At 42.7% G+C, this 14,693-nt stretch overlaps 1 protein-coding gene across 12 annotated transcripts in view; it reads left to right on the top strand.

Annotated features, from left to right (window-relative positions):
• The window catches only part of NAV2 (neuron navigator 2), a 318,312-nt gene that overhangs the window by 248,725 nt on the left and 54,894 nt on the right, over window positions 1–14,693 (top strand). For all 12 annotated transcript variants that reach the window (XM_072118921.1, XM_072118922.1, XM_072118923.1 and 9 more), the window contains 4 exons: window positions 188–300; window positions 2,255–2,363; window positions 2,570–2,947; window positions 9,719–9,841. In XM_072118921.1, coding sequence (XP_071975022.1) covers window positions 188–300; window positions 2,255–2,363; window positions 2,570–2,947; window positions 9,719–9,841 — 723 coding nt within the window. The remainder of the gene's footprint in view (window positions 1–187; window positions 301–2,254; window positions 2,364–2,569; window positions 2,948–9,718; window positions 9,842–14,693) is intronic.

Raw genomic sequence — 14,693 nt, forward strand, 5'->3', positions numbered from 1 at the left:
ATGATCACGGATGAGACAATGAGGCTTGCAGATAGGACGGGTTATGAGCGGAGTATGATAAACCGTGTTATGCTCGGTGTGGCGGATGTATCTGCATGTAGAATTTTCGCGGCGCGGCGGACTGATTATACTGCTGATTATACTGTGGAGCTGCTGGACCCTCATCATCTCCTGTCTCTCCGCTCAGGTCTCAGACAGACAATGAAGGGAATGTGTCAGTGGAGAGCGGCACAGGAGGGATCCACACCGAGCCCGTCCTCTATAATAAACCTGGAAACACCTGTCTGGAGGATCTGTCTGGTAAGTGCAGCACTAGGGGGAATCCTGGCATCACCCACCTGTGCCATATACTGACCATTAGGAATCTGCTTTCATGTCATATTACTTTATATTGTGTCATATATATACAGAATCTAATGTATCACATGAGAGATAGATTGATGATAGAAAGACATGAGATAGGAGATGCATGGATAGATAGATATAGATAAAATAGGAGATAGATATGAGGTAGATAGATATGAGATAAATAGATATGAGATAGATAGATAGATATGAGATAAATAGATATGAGATAGATAGATAGATAGATAGGAGATAGATAGATAGGAGATAAATAGATATGAGATAGATCGATAGATTTGAGATAGATAGATAGGAGATAGATAGGAGATAGATAGATAGATAGGAGATAGATATGAGATAGATATGAGATAGATAGATATGAGATAGATAGATATGAGATAGATATGAGATAGATAGATATGAGATAGATAGATATGAGATGGATAGACAGATAGGTGATGGATAGATGTGAGATGGTGATAGATGATGATGAGATAGATAGGAGATAGATAGGAGATAGATAGATAGATAGATATGAGATAGATAGATAGATAGATATGAGATAGATAGATATGAGATAGATATGAGATGGATAGATAGATATGAGATGGATAGATAGATAGATAGATATGAGATGGATAGATAGATAGATATGAGATGGATAGATAGGTAGGTGATGGATAGATGTGAGATGGTGATAGATGATGATGAGATAGATAGATAGATAGGAGATAGATAGATAAGAGATAGATAGATAGATAGATAGGAGATAGATAGATAGATAGGAGATAGATAGATAGATAGGAGATAGATAGATAGATGATAGATAGATAGATAGATAGATAGATATGAGATAGATAGATAGATAGGTAGGTGATGGATAGATGTGAGATGGTGATAGATGATGATGAGATAGATAGATAGATCGATAGATATGAGATAGATAGATAGATAGGAGATAAATAGATATGAGATAGATCGATAGATTTGAGATAGATAGATAGGAGATAGATAGGAGATAGATAGATAGATAGATAGATAGATAGATAGATAGATAGATAGGAGATAGATAGATAGATAGGAGATAGATAGATAGATATGAGATAGATAGATAGGAGATAGATAGATAGATATGAGATAGATAGATATGAGATAGATATGAGATAGATAGATATGAGATGGATAGACAGATAGGTGATGGATAGATGTGAGATGGTGATAGATGATGATGAGATAGATAGGAGATAGATAGATAGATATGAGATAGATAGATAGATAGATAGATAGATATGAGATAGATAGATATGAGATAGATAGATATGAGATAGATATGAGATGGATAGATAGATATGAGATGGATAGATAGATAGATATGAGATGGATAGATAGATAGATATGAGATGGATAGATAGGTAGGTGATGGATAGATGTGAGATGGTGATAGATGATGATGAGATAGATAGATAGATAGGAGATAGATAGATAAGAGATAGATAGATAGATATGAGATAGATAGATAGATAGATAGGAGATAGATAGATAGATAGATAGATAGGAGATAGATAGATAGATATGAGATAGATAGATAGGTAGATAGATAGATAGATAGATAGATAGATAGGTAGGTGATGGATAGATGTGAGATGGTGATAGATGATGATGAGATAGAGATATGAGATAGATAGATAGATAGATAGATATGAGATAGATAGATAGATAGATAGATAGATAGATAGATAGATAGATAGATAGGTAGGTGATGGATAGATGTGAGATGGAGATAGATGATGATGAGATAGATGTGAGATAAGAGATGGATAGATAGAATGAAGGATGTGCATCTCCCATAACCTGCACCAGTATTTACTCCTAACTTCAACCAATGTTCCCAAATTTTCTCATTTTTCAGGGGAAGATCCAGAAACCCGGAGACTGAGAACGGTGAAGAACATTGCAGATCTCCGGCAGAACCTGGAGGAAACCATGTCCAGCCTGAGGGGTACACAGATCAGCCACAGGTGGGGGCTCACACTAATAATCCATCACGTGTCCTCACTGCTGGTCCCATCCTATAGAGTTTCCAGGTTTTGCTTGCTGTTAGTGAATAGGAACATACTATTTAACATCCAGAGCAGATAGAATGAAATGATTTATATCAAAATAGCAATGGCACAATGTGTGTGTATGAAAGGGTTAAACCTCCCTGTGGCTTTTCTCCCTCCAGCACGTTGGAGACCACGTTTGACAGTAACATCACGACAGAGGTCAGCGGACGCAGCCTCCTGGGCCTGGCCTCCCGGCCCACGCCGCTATCATGGAGGCTGGGCCAGTCCAGCCCTCGTCTGCAGGCGGGAGACGCGCCATCCATGGGTAACGGGTACCCCCCGCGTGCCAGTGCCAGCCGCTTCATCAACTGTGAGCCCGGGCGCTACGTGTACTCGGCACCCCTCCGGAGGCAGCTGGCCACTAGGGGCAACATGGCTCATGGCGATGACAAAGGGGACGACATGGACCTGGAGAACGTCAGTGTCGATGCCACTGGATATATGAGCGATGGCGACGTCCTGAGCAAGAACATCCGGAGCGATGAGATCACCAGCGGGTAAGGAAGTTCATACTCAAAATTTTTTACTCTTTTTTTCTTATTTAAGAAGCTAATTTTTTCTAGCACTGATTGCTTAAAATTATATTCTCGCCAATGAAGATTGACAATAACTGACATAGTACGGCGCCACCTGCTGTTCAGAGTGTGTTGTAATGTGTGCGTCCACCTAATGAGCAGAATTCTGGTGGACACACATGCTCAGTCAGTCTCCGCACAGACAGGTGTCTCTATAGTGATACACTGCAGGACAGCATGTAGAAAGTACTTGTTCTACTTATCCATCTGCAGGCAAGAAATTACAGGGAACTGTGTTTATGGCTGCCAGAGAGGGAAGGAGACTGACTGAGGACTTACTTGTTAATATGTATAAAGCTGTCAGAAGTGGAAAGAGACTTACTGGACTGGACTATGTCTAACGCTGACTGAGACTGAAGGAGGCTGAGTGGGAACTTATTTGTAAATACGTCTACAGTTGCCAGAAGGGGAAGGAGACCGACTGGGAGCTATATTCATAGCTGTCATAGGGGAAATGAGACTCCTTAAGAATGTAGTAGGTACTATGTCTACAATTGCCACAGGTGGAAAGAGACTGAATGGCAGTGTAGTAGGGACTATGTCTATAGCTGCCAGAGGGGGGAAGAGGCTGACTGTGAACTTACTGGGGGATATGTCTACAGCTACCAGAGAGGGAAGGACACCAATTAGGAACTTACTGGGGGATATGTCTATACCTACCAGAGAGGGAAGGACTCCAATTAGGAACTTACTGGGGGATATGTCTACAGCTACCAGAGAGGGAAGGACTCCAATTAGGAACTTACTGGGGGATATGTCTATACCTACCAGAGGGGGAAGGAGACTGATTGGGAACGTGCTAATGAATTGAGTGGGAGATTACTAAGGACTATATTTACTAAATTTTGATCCTGGTCCCGGGATCTAATATATAATCCAATGTAGTAGTAAAAACACTGAAGCACTACAAAGGTTGAGGGGAAGGAGACTGACTTGGAACTTACCAGGGACTATGTTTATGGTTACCAGAAGAGGAGGGTGAGTGAGAATGCACTCGGGACTATGTCTACAGCTGCCAGAATGGGAAAGAAACTTACTGGAGACTCTATTTGTTTGTTACAAGAGAGGAAGAGGAGACTGACTGACAACTTATTGGAGGCGACTATGTCCTCCGCTCACAGAGGGGGAAGTAGACTGACAAAAAAAACTACAGGAGACTATATGATTTCCAGAGGAAGTGCATGACTGCAGACTTATTGTGGATGATGGTGACAGCTGCTATAGGGGGCAGAAGGAGACTATTGGAGGGGAATGAAAGATTTTGGGAAAAGTGAAAGGCACAAAATAGAACCGGCCCACAATAGCAGTATATAAAAGATATAAAAGGTGTATTTTTGAGTCCAGTCTGAGTCTAAAATAGCAGTTTGTATCCTTTAGGGACTTTTAAGTGGATCTGATTCATGGGAAAATTCCCTACACTGAAACACGAGGGAAAGCTGCATAGCCAGAGGTCTGCCCTGTAACTGAGTGTTGTCGCCACTAGGTGGAGCTCACTGTACACAGCACTTAGCACTTCCTATGCTTCGTCACCCCGTCAGAGCGGGTCTATAGGCATCTGCCGTGTCAGTCACTCTTCAGGATTTCCTTGTCCGGCCCCTCCATAATTGTCTTCCCTGCTGGGCTGGAAATAATGACTGCGAGCGGCTCAATTCTTCATCAGGAAGGGAACGATGATCCCAGGGATGAGGTCAAGCTGTTCACAATATAGATAGAAAGAAAGAAACTTCCGTCATTTAGTTCTGATCACATCCTGCGCTATTACATGGCCTGGGAACACAGATGTGGAGCATTAGGAGGCAGCACCCATCATGTATCACAGAGGATGAGAGTATTCCTCCTATGTAATAACCTATGATGTATCACACATACACACAATGAGAGTACTCTTCCTATGTGATCAGTTGTCATGATGAGAGTATTCCTCCTACGTGATCACCCATCATGTATCACACGCACGATGAGAGTACTCCTCCTATACAATCACTTATCATTTATCATACACACGATGAGAGTATTTCTCCTATGTGATAACACATGATGAGAGTACTGCTCCTTTATAAAAACCCATCATGTATCAATCATGATGGGAGTATTCCTCCTTTGTGATCACTGATCATATATCACACACACACACAATAGGAGTATTCCTCCTATATGATCACCCATCATGTATCACGCATGATGGGAGTATTTCTCCTATGTGATCATCCATCATGTATTACACGCCCAATGAGGGTATTCCTCCTATATAATCACCCATCATTTATCACAGACGATCAGTGTATTTCTCCCATCTGATCACTTATAATGAGAGTATTCCTCCTATGTGGTCACACATGATGAGAATCCTCCTCCTTTATAATAACCCATTAAGCATCAAACATGATGAGAGTACTCCTCCTTTCCAATAACCCATTAAGCATCACACACAATCAGAGTACTCCTCCTTTGTGATCATACATGATGGGAGTACTCCTCCTTTGGGATCACACGTGATGGGAGTACTCCTCCTTTTGGGATCACACATGATGAGTGTACTCCTCCTTTATAATAACCCATCATGTACCACACATGATGAGAGTACTCCTCCTCTGTAATGACCCATCATGTATCACACACGATGAGAGTACTCCTCCTCTGTGATCATACATGATGGGATTACTTCTCCTATGTAATCATACATGATGGGAGTACTCCTCCTTTAGGATCACACATGATGAGTACTCCTCCTTTATAATAACCCATCATGTTCCGCACATGATGAGAGTACTCCTCCTTTGTGATCATACATGATAAGAGTACTCTTACTTTGTGATCACACATGATGAGAGTACTCCTCCTCCTCTTATTCTCTCCCCTGGCCTGTAGAACATGTAAGGGGGCAGGGGCCACATCTGGGGGCTGGTGTCATTTAGGAGATCTCCTTGCATCTTTGCCCCCGGGGTTGTGCTCAGTGATATGTAAAGGTCCCAGCAGTCTGTGCAGGTTAGCAACGCCAGCGCAACGTCCCAGGGGCATCTGTACTCTGGTGTCGGGTGAGATGATTGGAGTGTACAACCGCCCTCCCTCTCCTGCCTGCTACATGGTAACCACACCAACCCGTCCGAGGCTGCAGACACCCCAGCGCCTCTACATGTGGTGACACTGTCACTGGGAGCTTCTATCCAGACACAGGTAGGACAGCCACCTCCTTCTCCTATCACATAGAGTGTGTTAGATCGCAAGCTCCTGGGGTCAGCATGGTATAACCCAGATCAGATATAGATCGCACTATTCAGTAGACAAGGGCCACTTTAGAATCTAATAAGGAGCCTAAAGGACAATTCCTTAAACTGATGTAATTGAAGAATTGTAACCATTTTTGGGCAAGTTTTCTATTTTTGGGGGTTAAACATGAGATTTCACACGACTACCGGAAAATAGATCCGTGTCTGCAAATTCCTGGGACCCCGCACAGGTTGTAATCTCCGTATAATGGGGAGTCTGCCGGGAGACCTCCACCTATTGTTCTGCGGCTAATGGCAGAGGGATCATATGGACTGTGCGGAATTAAGCACCTGCCCTTTAAGGATTAGTCCTGCTTTATTACTCTGTTTTATTATATCGTGTAGATTACACATCCTGAGAGGTGAGCAGATTATTATCACATTATACGAGTTTAGGAGGGAAGAGAATAGACGTCCTGCAGGTTCCCAGAGCCGGCGATATGTGATCTCATCCAAGAAGTGGCTGATAACAGGGAACAACAGAGTGCACTTACAGAAAATGTAATGATGATGGATTTTGGGTGTAGTGTCTATAATAAAGATGCAGAGGATCTACAGTCCCCGGGTATCAGCCGCAGGGAATAGCCATCGCATAGTCATCAGCCGGGAATGTGTCCTATTATCTGCTCATCTCCTCTACCTGGAGCCATGTAGGAATTATTGTACATAGGGGGGCAGTATTATAGTAGTTATATTCCTGTACATGGGGGGCAGTATTATAGTAGTTATATTCTTGTACATAGGGGGCAGTATTATAGTAGTTATATTCTTGTACATAGGGGCAGTATTATAGTAATTATATTCTTGTACATGGGGGGCAGTATTATAGTAGTTATATTCTTGTACATAGGGGGCAGTATTATAGTAGTTATATTCCTGTACATGGGGGGCAGTATTATAGTAGTTATATTCCTGTACATAGGGGGCAGTATTATAGTAGTTATATTCTTGTACATAGGGGGCAGTATTATAGTAGTTATATTCTTGTACATAGGGGGCAGTATTATAGTATTTATATTCCTGTACATAGGGGCAGTATTATAGTAGTTATATTCCTGTACATAGGGGGCAGTATTATAGTAGTTATATTCTTGTACATAGGGGGCAGTATTATAGTAGTTATATTCTTGTACATAGGGGGCAGTATTATAGTATTTATATTCCTGTACATAGGGGCAGTATTATAGTAGTTATATTCCTGTACATAGGGGGCAGTATTATAGTAGTTATATTCCTGTACATAGGGGGCAGTATTAGAGTAGTTATATTCCTGTACATAGGGGGCAGTATTAGAGTAGTTATATTCTTGTACATAGGGGGCAGTATTATAGTAGTTATATTCTTGTACATAGGGGGCAGTATTATAGTAGTTATATTCCTGTACATAGGGGGCAGTATTATAGTAGTTATATTCCTGTACATAGGGGGCAGTATTATAATAGTTATATTCCTGTACATAGGGGGCAGTATTATAGTAGTTATATTCCTGTACATAGGGGGCAGTATTATAGTAGTTATATTCCTGTACATAGGGGGCAGTATTATAGTAGTTATATTCCTGTACATAGGGGGCAGTATTATAGTAGTTATATTCCTGTACATAGGGGGCAGTATTATAGTAGTTATATTCTTGTACATAGGGGGCAGTATTATAGTAGTTATATTCTTGTACATAGGGGGCAGTATTGTAGTAGTTATATTCCTGTACATAGGGGGCAGTATTATAGTAGTTATATTCTTGTACATAGGGGGCAGTATTATAGTAGTTATATTCTTGTACATAGGGGGCAGTATTATAGTAGTTATATTCTTGTACATAGGGGCAGTATTATAGTAGTTATATTCTTGTACATAGGGGGCAGTATTATAGTAGTTATATTCTTGTACATAGGGGGCAGTATTATAGTAGTTATATTCCTGTACATAGGGGGCAGTATTATAGTAGTTATATTCTTGTACATAGGGGGCAGTATTATAGTAGTTATATTCCTGTACATAGGGGGCAGTATTATAGTAGTTATATCCCTATACATAGGGGGCAGTATTATAGTAGTTATATCCCTATACATAGGGGGCAGTATTATAGTAGTTATATCCCTATACATAGGGGGCAGTATTGTAGTAGTTATATTCTTGTACATAGGGGGCAGTATTATAGTAGTTATATTCTTGTACATAGGGGGCAGTATTATAGTAGTTATATTCTTGTACATAGGGGGCAGTATTATAGTAGTTATATTCTTGTACATAGGGGCAGTATTATAGTAGTTATATTCTTGTACATAGGGGGCAGTATTATAGTAGTTATATTCTTGTACATAGGGGGCAGTATTATAGTAGTTATATTCTTGTACATAGGGGGCAGTATTATAGTAGTTATATTCCTGTACATAGGGGGCAGTATTATAGTAGTTATATTCTTGTACATAGGGGGCAGTATTATAGTAGTTATATTCCTGTACATAGGGGGCAGTATTATAGTAGTTATATCCCTATACATAGGGGGCAGTATTATAGTAGTTATATCCCTATACATAGGGGGCAGTATTATAGTAGTTATATCCCTATACATAGGGGGCAGTATTGTAGTAGTTATATTCTTGTACATAGGGGGCAGTATTATAGTAGTTATATTCTTGTACATAGGGGCAGTATTATAGTAGTTATATTCTTGTACATAGGGGGCAGTATTATAGTAGTTATATTCTTGTACATAGCGGGCAGTATTATAGTAGTTATATTCTTGTACATAGGGGGCAGTATTATAGTAGTTATATTCTTGTACATAGGGGGCAGTATTATAGTAGTTATATTCTTGTACATAGGGGGCAGTATTATAGTAGTTATATTCCTGTACATAGGGGGCAGTATTATAGTAGTTATATTCTTGTACATAGCGGGCAGTATTATAGTAGTTATATTCTTGTACATAGGGGGCAGTATTATAGTAGTTATATTCCTGTACATAGGGGGCAGTATTATAGTAGTTATATTCCTGTACATAGGGGGAAGTATTATAGTAGTTATATTCCTGTACATAGGGGGAAGTATTATAGTAGTTATATTCTTGTACATAGGGGGCAGTATTATAGTAGTTATATTCTTGTACATAGGGGGCAGTATTATAGTAGTTATATTCCTGTACATAGGGGGCAGTATTATAGTAGTTATATTCCTGTACATAGGGGGCAGTATTATAGTAGTTATATTCTTGTACATAGGGGGCAGTATTATAGTAGTTATATTCTTGTACATAGGGGGCAGTATTATAGTAGTTATATTCTTGTACATAGGGGGCAGTATTATAGTAGTTATATTCTTGTACATAGCGGGCAGTATTATAGTAGTTATATTCTTGTACATAGGGGGCAGTATTATAGTATTTATATTGTTTGTTGCTCTGATGCCTCCCGCTATCTTGTTGCAGTTATATGACGGATGGAGGACTGGGCCTCTACACCCGGAGACTGAACCGTCTGCCTGATGGGATGTCGGCCGTACGGGAAACACTTCAGCGTAACACGTCTATGGGACAAGGAGACGCTGACAGGTAGGATTGCGCTGTGTCTGTCTTGTATTTATAGTGTCTACTATGTCTCTGTGTAGGGGAGGTCATTGTGGTAACTTGTGATTGACTAATTCTCTGGGGCTTGAGATTAAACTTTTTCTGATTTCTTATATTTATGATAATGGGCTGAAGGTTGAATCTCTTTAATATTTTAAGGGACACAGTGATCAGACGGGTCGAAGTTAACCCTTTAATTGGTTAGTGGTGAAATGCAGCTGCTTATCTCACTGTACAAATTACGTACAGGGCCAGATGAATGACTTATGACTCTCAGATATGACATGTCCTGGGGGTCTCTGGTTTGTGTCACTCTGGCCGGGCTCTGGCGGTCTCGCAGTCGCGGTGCGGCCATCAGGCGCTGTGTACATTGTCAGCTATATATAGCAGCAGCGCCTTAACTGGTCATTGTTCACTGGAGCTTTACATTCCTCTGCCCTGTGATAAATGATTGCACCCTTGTAGTTGGGGAACCCTTGGCAGCCGTCGCTGAGCTTACACGCTGTGACATGTCTGTGACCTGCAGTGCATTCTGGGACTTTTAGTTCTGTAATACCAGAAGTCAGGTCAGCCTGGGGGAGGAGGCCTACAAGTGCTGCAAAGGCTTAAATCATCCCCCCTTAGATCCCTACAACAGGTGGGTCCTAAAGTTTCCAATAGGTGGCACTGTGACCCGATGGGTGAACATGACCCCATCATCCTCGCCTGTTATTGGTTCAAGGGTTTGGTTCCCTTTTAGGCTCTTTTTTTTAGCGTATATATAATATTCTGCAGATTTAAGATGAATGATTCTGTATTGGTAATGTGTTACAGTATCCTATACTCTAGTCACATCCAAAGCTGCCCGCTACAATACTGGATGCATCTGCAGTGATTGGAGTCATTTATCAGTAGTCAGCAGCAGCTTTAGAGATGGGTACAATGTGGAGCGCAGAAGTATTTCAGACATCGAATGAGTCAGTCGGTTCCTGGAAAGTGCAGATAGGATCCGCTCCTGGTGATTGGGCTTCCCGGCATTTTCCCATCATCCCCTTCCAGTAAAGCTAGCCATAGGCTAAAATGAGGTCACCCCCGTCCTCCTCCGCTGCGGGGCTTTGTCTAGGACAATACAGAGGTGGCTCCAGGTATGGGATGATGTGAACGTGCAGCAACAATGTATCAGCCCCCCCATTATCTGTATACTCAGGGCGTTCTACCATATCCTATATCCTACCATAGCTGCCTATAGGACTAGGTGGTCTATAGCACCATGCATACACACAACACCCGGCCACACCGAGTTTCATATATAGCAGACCTATTAACCCTTTGTGGGACTATAAGTAGCACCTGTGTCCTAGTTTGCTGGCTCAGCACATGCAATAACCTCCACCTGCAGCTCCATCCCGAGGCCTGTGTGCATTCCCACACCTAATGTACACATTCACACCTTTGTGTCAACTGGCCCTTTAAATCGTTGCAGGTAGTGATCTATCTGATCTGAACGGGCTGAAGATACCTGATATCCTTATATGTGTTCTGTATCCGGCACAGCTACAGAAAGGAGATAATTGTCAGCTAAAGCAGATCATTTCTGTATTATAGGTGCTCTGTTATGACCAATGAAGCTCCACCTGCAGAATAGTGAGTGCAGCTCTGGAGTATAATACAGGATGTAACTCAGGATCAGTACAGGATAAGTAATGTCATGTATGTACACAGTGACTGCACCAGCAGCAGAATAGTGAGTGCAGCTCTAGAGTATAATACAGGATGTAACTCAGGATCAGTACAGGATAAGTAATGTCATGTATGTACACAGTGACTGCACCAGCAGCAGAATAGTGAGTGCAGCTCTGGAGTATAATACAGGATGTAACTCAGGATCAGTACAGGATAAGTAATGTCATGTATGTACACAGTGACTGCACCAGCAGCAGAATAGTGAGTGCAGCTCTGGAGTATAATACAGGATGTGACTCAGGATCAGTACAGGATAAGTAATGTCATGTATGTACACAGTGACTGCACCAGCAGCAGAATAGTGAGTGCAGCTCTGGAGTATAATACAGGATGTAACTCAGGATCAGTACAGGATAAGTAATGTCATGTATGTACACAGTGACTGCACCAGCAGCAGAATAGTGAGTGCAGCTCTGGGGTATAATACAGGATGTAACTCAGGATCAGTACAGGATAAGTAATGTCATGTATGTACACAGTGACTGCACCAGCAGCAGAATAGTGAGTGTAGCTCTGGAGTATAATACAGGATGTAACTCAGGATCAGTACAGGATTAGTAATGTCATGTATGTACACAGTGACTGCACCAGCAGCAGAATAGTGAGTGCAGCTCTGGGGTATAATACAGGATGTATCTCAGGATCAGTACAGGATAAGTAATGTCATGTATGTACACAGTGACTGCACCAGCAGCAGAATAGTGAGTGCAGCTCTGGAGTGTAATACAGGATGTAACTCAGGATCAGTACAGGATAAGTAATGTCATGTATATACACAGTGACTGTACCAGCAGCAGAGTAGTGAGTGCAGCTCTGGGGTATAATACAGGATGTAACTCAGGATCAGTACAGGATAAGTAATGTCATGTATGTACACAGTGACTGCACCAGCAGCAGAATAGTGAGTGCAGCTCTGGAGTGTAGTACAGGATGTAACTCAGGATCAGTACAGGATAAGTAATGTCATGTATGTACACAGTGACTGCACCAGCAGCAGAATAGTGAGTTCAGCTCTGGAGTATAATACAGGATGTAACTCAGGATCAGTACAGGATAAGTAATGTCATGTATGTACACAGTGACTGCACCAGCAGCAGAATAGTGAGTGCAGCTCTGGAGTGTAGTACAGGATGTATTATATATACTATTATATACGTTGGGTGCAGTCTTGTAGATCTCTCATCTCTGTACATGTCGGTGAGATGCTGGTGACAGGTCTGTTCACACCTCCAGTGATATCACCGTGCAGCGTGTCCTGGCAGTATTACTACCTGCAGGGTTGTGCGGTCTCCTGGGGGCACCGGCTTGTCTGTGGGTGTGTGTGGCCCCCGGTTACATTATCTCATATTATGCAAATGACTTTGTCAAATGTTTTTGGCTTCTTACGTAATCGCCTCTCATCAGCAGAATACACAGGAGACTGCACTCACATAACCCCGAGCCCCCACAGACGGCAAATATTTGTCACACCGGCTATTTGGCCTTTGTTTACTATAGACTTATCATTGGGGGGTCATAGTCCAGCACACGGCTGGTCCCAGGAGCTTACACTCACATATTATCCACTGCTGCTCCCAGGAGCTTACACTCACATAGTATTCACTGCTGCTCCCAGGAGCTTACACTCACATAGTATACACTGCTCCCAGGAGCTCACACTCACATAGTATCCACCGCTGCTCCCAGGAGCTTACACTCACATAGTATCCACTGCTGCTCCCAGGTGCTTACACTCACATAGTATACACTGCTCCCAGGAGCTTACACTCACATAGTATACACTGCTCCCATGAGCTTACACTCACATAGTATCCACTGCTGCTCCCAGGAGCTTATACTCACATAGTATCCACTGCTCCCAGGAGCTTACACTCACATAGTATCCACTGCTGCTCCCAGGAGCTTACACTCACATAGTATCCACTGCTGCTCCCAGGAGCTTACACTCACATAGTATCCACTGCTGCTCCCAGGAGCTTACACTCACATAGTATCCACTGCTGCTCCCAGGAGCTTACACTCACATAGTATCCACTGCTGCTCCCAGGAGCTTACACTCACATAGTATCCACTGCTGCTCCCAGGAGCTTACACTCACATAGTATCCACTGCTGCTCCCAGGAGCTTACACTCACATAGTATCCACTGCTGCTCCCAGGAGCTTACGCTCACATAGTATCCACTGCTGCTCCCAGGAGCTTACACTCACATAGTATTCACTGCTGCTCCCAGGAGCTTACGCTCACATAGTATCCACTGCTGCTCCCAGGAGCTTACACTCACATAGTATACACTGCTCCCAGGAGCTTATACTCACATAGTATCCACTGCTGCTCCCAGGAGCTCACACTCACATAGTATTCACTGCTGCTCCCAGGAGCTTACACTCACATAGTATCCACTGCTGCTCCCATAAGCTTACACTCACATAGTATTCACTGCTGCTCCCAGGAGCTTATACTCACATATTATCCACTGCTGCTCCCAGGAGCTCACACTCACATAGTATTCACTGCTGCTCCCAGGAGCTTACACTCACATAGTATCCACTGCTGCTCCCAGGAGCTTACACTCACATAGTATCCACTGCTGCTCCCAGGAGCTTACACTCACATAGTATCCACTGCTGCTCCCAGGAGCTTACACTCACATAGTATCCACTGCTCCCAGGAGCTTACACTCACATAGTACCCACTGCTGCTCCCAGGAGCTTACACTCACATAGTATCCACCGCTCCCAGGAGCTTACACTCACATAGTATACACTGCTCCCAGGAGCTTACACTCACATAGTATCCACTGCTGCTCCCAGGAGCTTATACTCACATAGTATCCACTGCTGCTCCCAGGAGCTTATACTCACATAGTATCCACTGCTGCTCCCAGGAGCTTACGCTCACATAGTATCCACTGCTGCTCCCAGGAGCTTACACTCACATAGTATTCACTGCTGCTCCCAGGAGCTTACACTCACATAGTATCCACTGCTGCTCCCAGGAGCTTACACTCACATAGTATCCACTGCTGCTCCCAGGAGCTTACACTCACATAGTATCCACTGCTGCTCCCAGGAGCTTACACTCACATAGTATCCACTGCTGCTCCCAGGAGCTTA

This window comes from Engystomops pustulosus, chromosome 7 (assembly GCF_040894005.1).
Source record: "Engystomops pustulosus chromosome 7, aEngPut4.maternal, whole genome shotgun sequence".
NCBI classification, from domain to species: Eukaryota; Metazoa; Chordata; class Amphibia; order Anura; family Leptodactylidae; genus Engystomops; species Engystomops pustulosus.